Source organism: Lactuca saligna, chromosome 7 (assembly GCF_052625555.1).
Source record: "Lactuca saligna cultivar CGN05327 chromosome 7, ASM5262555v1, whole genome shotgun sequence".
Lineage (NCBI taxonomy): Eukaryota > Viridiplantae > Streptophyta > Magnoliopsida > Asterales > Asteraceae > Lactuca > Lactuca saligna.
Genome location: NC_136423.1, coordinates 20762414 through 20772460, shown reverse-complemented (window position 1 = coordinate 20772460; position 10047 = coordinate 20762414). Strand labels below are relative to the sequence as shown.

At 35.5% G+C, this 10047-nt stretch overlaps 1 protein-coding gene across 1 annotated transcript; it reads left to right on the top strand.

The window, feature by feature from the left end:
• Positions 1–6981: 6981 nt before the first annotated feature.
• On the top strand, positions 6982–8684 carry EMB3113 (Ribosomal protein S5 family protein). The gene is made up of 3 exons (XM_078964005.1): positions 6982–7466; positions 7841–8043; positions 8189–8684. The coding sequence occupies exons 1-3, from the start codon at positions 7029–7031 to the stop codon at positions 8436–8438; spliced, it is 891 nt and encodes a 296-aa protein (XP_078820131.1). The 5' UTR covers positions 6982–7028; the 3' UTR covers positions 8439–8684.
• The last annotated feature ends 1363 nt before the right edge of the window (positions 8685–10047 follow it).

Genomic DNA, 10047 nt, shown 5'->3' with positions numbered 1-10047 from the left:
AGAATTGAATTGAGTTTGGTATTCAATATCTTGAACTGTTTCATTGTCATTAGCATATGATCTGTAAAGTTTGTCTCTTCTTCATGAAACTCTAAATTTTCAAAGGTTCCACCAAAACCTTCGGACTCGTGTCCTGTTTCCATGAAAGAAGAATCTTTGATTGGAGAAGTAGTGGTAGGTGGATCAGTTGATTGTGAAGAAAGCGGAGATGTGAATGGTTGTTGAATAATAGTTGCAAAAGTAGGAGAATCGGTTGTGGATGTTGTTGGAATGATAGGTGTAACCTGTGAAGATAAAGAAACAGTTGTGTCTGGGGTAACATTCGAAGATTTACCTTTGTCTTCAACATATGAAGCATCCTCACCCATTGTGACACTTGCATCCATATTAGATATATTTACAATAATGTCAGAAGTTTGTGCCTCCACAGAAACGGTCTTGGCAATCGAAACTTCGAGTGGTATTACAATATCTTTTTGAAGATCAGCTCCTGGTGTCTCTGGAATGGTTTCAGTTTCATCAGCTATAGATTTTGATGAAATAAACACTCTTCCCTTCGTCTTCTTTTTTGAAATATGTTTGGCCATGTCTGTTTCCCTTCGCTTCTTAGAAGACGGTGATGCAGGGGCAGGAATCTCACGAAAAATGACTCCTTGATGCGAAACGTGCGGTTTACGAACAACATTGGTCAAATGTGAGCGACTGTTGTGCTTAGACTTCATCTTGATTCTTCGAAAAACTCCAGTCTTCGAAGGAATAATTCCCTTTTGAGTCGAAGGAGTGTCAGCAATAACAACATTTGGTTGGATTGGCTCAAGCTCTGAGATTGGTACTTTCTTTGGACACTTTGCTGATGTAGATTCTTTAACAAATTTCGTAGAAGATTCAGCAACAACCTTCTTCAAACATTTTGATTTCTTATCTTCCTCTCTAGCCAATAGAACCCCGGTTTCAACAGAAGTATCAATGTTTTGAAAATAAGTAATAAGAACGGTGTTGGTTGGATCAACTCTCTTCAGCATAGCATCCGGAATGCGAGCAACAAATGGGAATTCATTTGTATCGTCAGTTGGATCCTTCGTACAACTATATATATGAAACACCGCCTTTTCTTCGTCTGCTGGTACCAAAATTCCTTCTTTCTCATAAAAATATTGAAAGATCAAGCTCCAATAACGGGCACACGAAATGCCATGAATAGCATTCGTGTTCTCTCTACTTTTCAAGAACTCCTTCCATAACTGAGTAGAATAATCGACCAGAAGATCATAGTATAGACCTGCAACCATTGCATAAACTTCCATCCGCCCTTTATCCAACCCAACAATTCTTCCGGTCAAGGATCTAAGAAAAATTCTGAATAAGAAATTACATACACTCGGAAGTCCTGACTTATCCTTTTCTTTGCTATCAATGGAATCATATAAAAAACAATTTTTCACAAATGTCATTGTAAGGAAATTTAAAATAAATAAAATCAAAACTTTTCTTTGATTTTAAAACTTACGGGAAAAAAAACTTATCCTTACAATGCAAATACATATGAAAACTATGTTGTTATCTATTCCTAAGCAATCTATCATAACTCGTAAGCAGCAGCTCAAAATTCTGATCTTCGAATCATGCGATCGAAATCCATCTTCGCGATCAGATTCAACATACTCTTCTTCTAAGCTTCCTCTCCATTTTTTATTCTACAAAACATCAAAATGCGACCTAGTCACATCATGTAATAAGAATCTCCAAATAGGAACTTAATAGAGTTAGATAGTGGATTTTACTTGAAGCATAGTCAAATTTATTGACTTTTACCATCCTAGTGAACTTTTAGGTAAATAGGGTAGCTTCACAACCAATGCCCCTTCCTTTTGGCAATAGAAACATATGGACTCTTTAGGAATGGTACACATGACTATCTCAGACTTTGCCTTTCTCTTTACCATTGGATCAGATGACTTGACCATGGTCGATCCCTTTCCATTGGAAAGATAAAGCTTTTCTAGATTTCTACTGTTACCATTGTCAATGTCCATAGAAGTTTGGGAAGTAGATCTTCCAATCAAATTTGCCTTACCGGTGCTCCAAATCATTGCTGATTCAGTAGCAACAAGAAATAGGTAAGATCATTAAGGGTCATGTCGTGGTCTGTCACATAGTAGTCCTTAATGAACTCACTATATGACTCGGAAAGCGATTGAAGAACCCAGTCAATAGTCAACTTCCTTGAGAATTTGACACCCAACTCTCCCAGCTTGTTAGTATGAGACTTTATCTTCAAGATGTGAGTACATATAGACAGTTCTTGCCAATAGGGATTGAGTGACCTTGAACTATTCACGAATTTGTGGCTCAGGGAGAATAATTGGAGGAGGTGGAGGAAGTGAAGTATGATTTCCAGTCCCATTAATGCACAACAAAGGGATTAATCTTTCACCTTGATTGCCATTTGGGATATCATCTTCATTAGGAAAGCTTTATCCAAAATGATAAGGAATACCATATTTGTCATAACTAGACATCTATGAGGGAGAATTTCAAGTTTAGTTGATTTAAGTCCTTAATATAGCACCCAATATAAAATATTAAGGCTAGGGCCCAACACAATATTTTATAACTTGGAAGAGGGATGTCGTAATCCAAGCTACAAAATATTTGAAGGTAGGTAAATGACGATTTATCAATTCCCACCATGAAAAACAAAATTTAACATTAGGTTTTAAATTAATTGAAACTCCTAGATCTTTTGATATTCATTGACCTATTCAATGGCATGTTTAAATCTCGATTGTGACTTTCAAGTTTGTGACTGGGATGTCGAGGATCACAAACAATGACTGAATAACCATGCAAATTAGCTTGGTACACCCAATATTACAACCACCTAATCAATGTATCGGTTAACCATACACGCTCCATTGATCTATGATTAACATCAAGATACCCTTTGCCACACACTATCAGTCCCAAATTAGTGTGCCGGTTAACCAAACAACGCTTCATTAATGACTTAACAAGGTGCAAAGTGTAATTTCATGGGATAGCACCAAATTCACATTTTCCTAAAGTAACTAAGATTGGGAATTTAATAAAGTTTAGTTACTTTATATTTATCATTATATATACTTTTAATGAAGGGAGAATTAATGTCATGTCCTACCCATTAGGCTAACGACCCTCCACCAGTTAAGGAAGTGGTGGGTGAGAGTGGACACCCATTAAACTGTCATTTTATAGGCAGTAACCTTATACCCCCTTATAGACCGACTTCGTGAATGAGGCCTACTAACGGTAAGACTGACTTACTCTTATATATATATATATATATATATATATATATATATGTATGTATATTATACCTATAATATTATAATAGTATAAGGTTTGAATTTTAAACTTTTAAAATTCTAGGGTTTAATTTGCAATTAAAGTATTCATGGGGGGAAACTTTACAAATTTCAAAACTTGAGGGCAAGTTTTGAACAATTTAAAAAACTTTTGGTTTCCATAACTTATGAGTTTAATATGGTTTTTATGGAAGACTTTTCAAGTTCCATAACTTGAGGACAAGTTATGGAAGACATAAAACTATTTTATGATGACATTAAAATAAGACCTTTCATTTTTTTTCATAACATATGAATCTTAATGAACTTTTAAAAGAAAAACTCTTCATTTTCCATAACTTGAGGACAAGTTATGAAGTTCATAAAAACCATTAAGATCAAATATTCCAATTAACACAATAATCAAATAATTTTTCCATGATCTTGATTAAACTCATAATAACAAGATAATTTATATCAACTATTTTACAAGAAATTAGTCTATTACACAAACTAATAAAATCTTGAAACTATGAAAATTATTTTTTATTTGGATGAGGATAATTATTTTCACAACATAAAATCGAATTTTTATCAAGAAAACATTTTATAGTAATTATCCAAATCCAAATTAAGTCAATAAATCCAAAAATATGCCAGACCCGTCACCACCTCGTGGTAATTTTGACCACCTCGTGGTGATCAGGCAGAGTAAAAAAATGATTTTTTAGCTTTGAAAAAAATAACCAAGCATCAAATATAATATAAAACAACTCATATCTCTGATACCACTGTTGGGTTTTGTATACTACAACATCCTTTGGTGCACATACAACCCTAAAGCTTTGGAACTATGTTTTCTCTAATTATACATGCAATATTGTTTCCAAAGCTTTAAACCTACAACTAGCATATAAATGATATAAACTACATAAAATACTAGTTAGAAGTTTACCTCTTTGTGTAGCTTGTAGAACTTGATAATTTTGGCCTTTAAAAGCTTAGCCCCAATAGTGTGGAAGCCTCAAATGGAATCACAACACATCATGGGCAAGGGTGGAACTTGAGAGAGAATTCCATGCACCCAAAAACACGCATGAACTCCAAGAACATGCATGTAGGCATTTTTTAGGTTAAGAACATGTATTTATATGTTGGATTTCAAGAGTCATGGGTATAACCCAAAACCATACCCATGGGTTTTATGATCCATGGTTCATGTGGCCTAACTCTTTATGTATCCATACATAAACTTGGTCCAACATGGATCATAAAACCCAACACATATAAATATAACTAATTACCATAATTAGTCCCTATAGATTTAATTAGTCTCTTTTGATCACTAAATTAATTCCAAATTAATTCTTGATCAATATTAATTAAAACATATGATTTCATATTAATATATTATAACTTATAATATATTTAATAAATCATATATATAACCTTATCTCAAGAATCCATCCTAACAAATTAACCTGATGATATGTAACCCAAATGGACCATGTTACTCTCAGGTCAAGTACATACCAATAATAATTATGCGCTTAGACATCTAATCTAACAATGAGCTACCCCCATGGTCTGATATCCAAGTGTCATGGGCTACCCCATGGTCTTCATACAAGTACCACAGGCTACCCCCAGGGTCTTCAAACAATTAAATACATAAACAATTATCAATCTACATATCAGGTAATGGGCCGGCATTGGTGCCTTCAACCCATTAATATAGTGAGAAGACTCACCTCAAACTGCTGATAAATAATAACTGCTCGGTTACTGGTCCGGAAATCTCACACTGAAAATATACAATTTACCCAAATTAGAATTATGATACAAACCCACTCATGGGCCCAAAATCCCTATGTCCAAGCTCTTCAAATAAGGCCCAAAGGTCTTTCGCCTTTAATAGGACCAATTACCCTTGGTCTAAAATCAATAAAGGGTCATAAGGCCCAAAAGGCCAAACCTTGCCACCTAAGGCCCATTTCATGACACACAAGGACCACGAAGGAAATTGAGCCAACCTACCCTAAAAGGGCCATGGCCCAACACTAGATAAGGCCCAAGAGTCCCAAAAGCCCAAATCTTGTCCCATCTCCCCAGAGGACGTACGTACAACGTACACCATCAGTACGCTTAGCATACTTGGTCTTAAGGCAGTACACACAATGTACATCCCAATATACCCAACGTATAAGGCTGCTAAGCATAACCAACCATTAAGAGCTTAATCCATGTAGCCACTATGTCAAATTCCAGATCTTGGTCATTTTAAAGGTCCTAGGGCATAAAGTTGGCAACTTTATGCCTTTGCATGCTTCATGGGATCCCAACATCCCATTTTGTCCAATAAGACTCACTTTAAGAACTCCAACCCTTGCATGGTACCATTTACAACCATCAAGATAGCATTTTGATGCTTCTAACATGCTAAAGGGACTCAGATCTAACATTTCTAACCTCTGGATTTGCGCAAACTCACAAAAGAGGATCCATGGACCAAAAATGAACTCACTATCAAACCCTAACTGAAACTAGCAAAAGGATTATCAAGGTCTGGACTTTTTACCTCCAAAAGCTCTCCAAGAAGATGTGGATGCAGGATCTAGAAGTTCAACCACGTCCAAGGCTTGCACACCAAACTCCTCTTCTTGCAAACACACTAAAATGGCCACCAAAGACACTTTAAAGCTCAAGGATCACACTCACTAGCAATTTAGGGTTTAAGGGACGATAACAAGCAGTTGAGGCTGATAAGAGTGAGGTCCAAATGACATAAGTGAGCTTAAATACGGCTCATGCCCTAATATTAAGGTTTTTATCTCTGGCCACGTACGCCCCACGTACACCTTAGTACGCCCAACGTACGTGGTTAAAGTCCACGTCCAAAACACCCATGTACGCTAAGCGTATACATATGTGCACCCAACGTACGACCGAGCCTCTCATGCAAAAATAAATTTAACCCAAGGGCTAAAATGTAACATACCTGAATTCTGAGTGTTACAACGTTGATCCTGCTCATGGGATACCTTGCATGACCAATACTCTGGTTGGAACTTGTAGCCACAATCGATGAAAAAAAATCAGTCGGCTTCTTGGGAGAAGCGGTTTGATGGTCTAGTTAGTGTAGGGGATAATAAATGTGAGTGAGTAATGAATGTGATTGATCGAGAGAGCTCCCCATCGCATGGGTCGTCCATTTTGTTTTATTTATAAGGTTTTGTGTACCTGAGGTGAGTAATAGTGTAACGGTAGCTTAAGTACCGATACCAACCATGCAACATGATAGTGGTGGGGATAATATGTTAGCTAATATCATCTTACTCACATATACCATATAATATAACGCATCATATAATATAACACATTAGTTGTTACCTAAGAAACCAATGGAACCTGGTACCAACCCATTTTCGGAATGTCTTCCTAAAGTTAATGACAACATAAACAAATTTAAAAAAATAGGGCTTATTGCAAATGGGGTGTAAGCTTAAAGATATTTAGGCATTAACCTTTTTATAAATAAAAAAAATATGGTTTCTAACCGAATACATTCGAACGCACTAAATTGGGTCTTAATTTAAATTTCTCAAACTTTGAGGGGGGCTTCATGCCATTTTCTCAGTATCTTCAAAGATAAGAGTCGGAAAATCACCTTATCTATCCTCTTCGACCTTCTCTTCGACCATAACCATGGCTGCCTCTTTTACTTCCTCCCTCTCCTCCACCTTCTCCTCCCTCTCTCTCCGCCGCTTCTCTCTCCTCCCCACTCACCAACTACCCAACTCTCTCTCCCTCCCAAAACCCCTAAATTTCCCCTCCATCAGAGCGCAGTCTACCGATATCGACACCACGTACTTCGACAATGTAGACCCAGATGAAATCACGACCTTCGACCCTCCGGAAAAACCGGAGGACTTCATCCCTCCGCCATCTTTCGACGACGGACCTCAGGAGTCTGAAGATGAAATAGCCGCTGCATACGAAGAATTATATGGACCAGCCTATAGCGGAGTCAGTGTGTTGGGTAATGACGTATATGTGATGGATTCGAAAGTAAAGAAAACAACCTCTTTCGGAAAAATAAAGAAAGATAAAGTCAGAGATGGATTTGATGAGAGGGTGGTTCAGGTGAGTAATTTCTTCCAAAATTAGGGATTCTAACTACATTTTGACTCTTAATGTCAATAAATCAATTTTCAGTTTCAAGATTATACATGAAAATTTTATTTGATGAAATATGATTTCCTTTGCTTGTTGTGACTGTTACTACAAGTAGATTGGTTATGTTGTAGAATTTGAAACCAAATTCATATTAATTTTGCGTCGTAGAAGATAGGTTTGACCTCAAATGTCAAAGGGTACAGTTTTTAGGTGAGGGATAGAAAATTACATCGTCAAAGAATTCCTTATATGATCCAAAACTGATATAACATCATCTCCAATTACTGTTTTGAATGTCCAAAATTCGATATACATGTCTTTAAATTTTGGTAATGTTGCAGGTGAGGAGGGTGACGAAGGTGGTTAAAGGTGGGAAACAGCTGCACTTTAGGGCGGTGGTGGTGGTCGGTGACAAGAAAGGGCAGGTGGGAGTTGGGGTAGGCAAAGCTAAAGAAGTGGTTGCAGCCGTTCAAAAATCTGCAACAAATGCTCGAAGGAACATAATAACAGTTCCTATGACAAAGTACTTGACCTTTCCTCACAGGTATAAATATAAATATATAATATATAATTCAGATTTCTGTGATCTTATTATATCATATCAAAATGTTTAATTAGGAAAACGTCTGAATGATGAAATTCAAAGGTTGCTATAATTTGGTTTATTGACTTTTGTTGACCATTGGCAGGGCGGATGGAGATTATGGGGCGGCAAAGGTGATGCTAAGGCCCGCGTCCCCGGGTACTGGAGTGATTGCTGGCGGTGCTGTTAGAATCGTGTTGGAAATGGCAGGTGTTGAGAATGCTTTGGGGAAACAACTCGGGAGTAACAATGCTCTTAATAATGCTAGAGCAACTGTGGTGGCTGTTCAACAAATGAGACAGTTTAGTGAAGTGGCTCGTGATCGTGGGATCCCGATGGAAGAATTGTGGAAATGATTGAGATGATTGTGTTTGAATGTGTACAATTTGTGTTCTTTTTTGTTGATGTTGTTGTTCGGAAGGGCATTTTGGGAACTTCATGACTCTAAATGGGTATTTTGTAGATCACTTGCATATCCCAAGTCTTTTATGTTTATCTTTAGTTTCATTAATCACTTAAAAACGGATATCTTGTGGATTAAAGGAAATGTGTCGAGTAAAAGCAATTGGAAAATGGAATAGAATTCTTTTCTATTTAAGAAAGTGCTTTATTTTTCCCTATGAAGGCTTTTGTGCTTTCATGTTTTTTTTTTATTGATAAGTATACCAAATCTGAATCCCATATGTTATTGATGATTATGAGTTGATTCTAATGCTTGGAGTGTACTTTAGAACATCATGGGTTTGCTATTCAACTGATGAGTGGTTAAATTTCATCTCCATTGATGGAATTGTGTGATTGTAACCCTAACCTCATGATTTGAGTTGTACATTAGCTTATTGTCATAACAATTGATGCAAATGTAAATTAGTTAAGTAAATGTTAATCCATGTGTGGTTTTGGTTATGATTCCATGAAGTTCCATTGTTTTTGTAATTGGAACTTGTGTTTCCAATGGTAATTTACCATTGGAATTTAATAGAGTAATTTGGAAGGAGAGTTTATAATCAAAACATGGTTTATATTACAAAGGAAACACGTAATGGAGATCTAGAATGATTTTTGATTGATTAAAGGATGTTTCAAGTCTTAATCGCTTTTGCAATTTCAATGATGGAATGGGTTCAACAAAATTATATAGGTGTATTGAGAATCACAATGGAATATGGAATGATGGAATCATAACTTAGAAATGGAATTGAGAATCACATGATATACTTATGATTTAGTGAATGTGATCATCATAAGTTCATGTGAAGATAGGTGAATTATTAACTCATTGAAGTATGTGTATTATGTATCATGTATGTATGTATGTATGTATGTATGTATGTGAAAAGTTAGTAATAGAAGCGCATAGTGGCAACTTTTGTCTTTGCAATTGGCATGTCCTTAATCATCAAAAGAGTCGAGATTCCATCACCGTTCTTTTACTTTTCTTTTGACAAGCAATCCGGCTCTTTTTTCTCGCACTATCCATGCCAATCTTTTGCAAATCTGATTTATATTTTATTATTTTTAACTAAAATAAGCAGATTTTAGTTATGGTAAAAACAATAAAAGTATACTTTAATTTGTTTTTTATTTACAATGTTAGTTTTAGTTTATTTTCTTATACCTAGTAATTATAGTTTTTTTTTTTATAAATATTATAGTTTCAAAAAATCTATGTTGATTTTTATTAATAAATTATAGTTTTCTTAATTGACCTAAGTATTACCATTCAAACTGTTTTGTATTCAAATAGGGTGCTTTAATTAAATAGAACTTTTAAAATATATTGCTGTAATATGAATAAATGAAAGTAAAATGAATAATAAACAAATTAATGAAAATATATTATTATCTCAATTATTTAGCATTTTATAAATTACCTAATAATATTTAACCAAATGCTTTAATTTGTCACTTTGTGTCCAACATGTGTATTGAAATATGTCCGGAAGTTCAAATCTTATACAGAAC

Bases quoted from the DNA above. Each gene is read 5' to 3' on its own strand.
- EMB3113 (XM_078964005.1), top strand. From the start codon at position 7,029: ATGGCTGCCTCTTTTACTTCCTCCCTCTCCTCCACCTTCTCCTCCCTC. The intron at 7,467-7,840 runs GTGAGTAATTTC...GTAATGTTGCAG, and splicing joins TTGATGAGAGGGTGGTTCAG to GTGAGGAGGGTGACGAAGGT. The intron at 8,044-8,188 runs GTATAAATATAA...GACCATTGGCAG, and splicing joins TACTTGACCTTTCCTCACAG to GGCGGATGGAGATTATGGGG.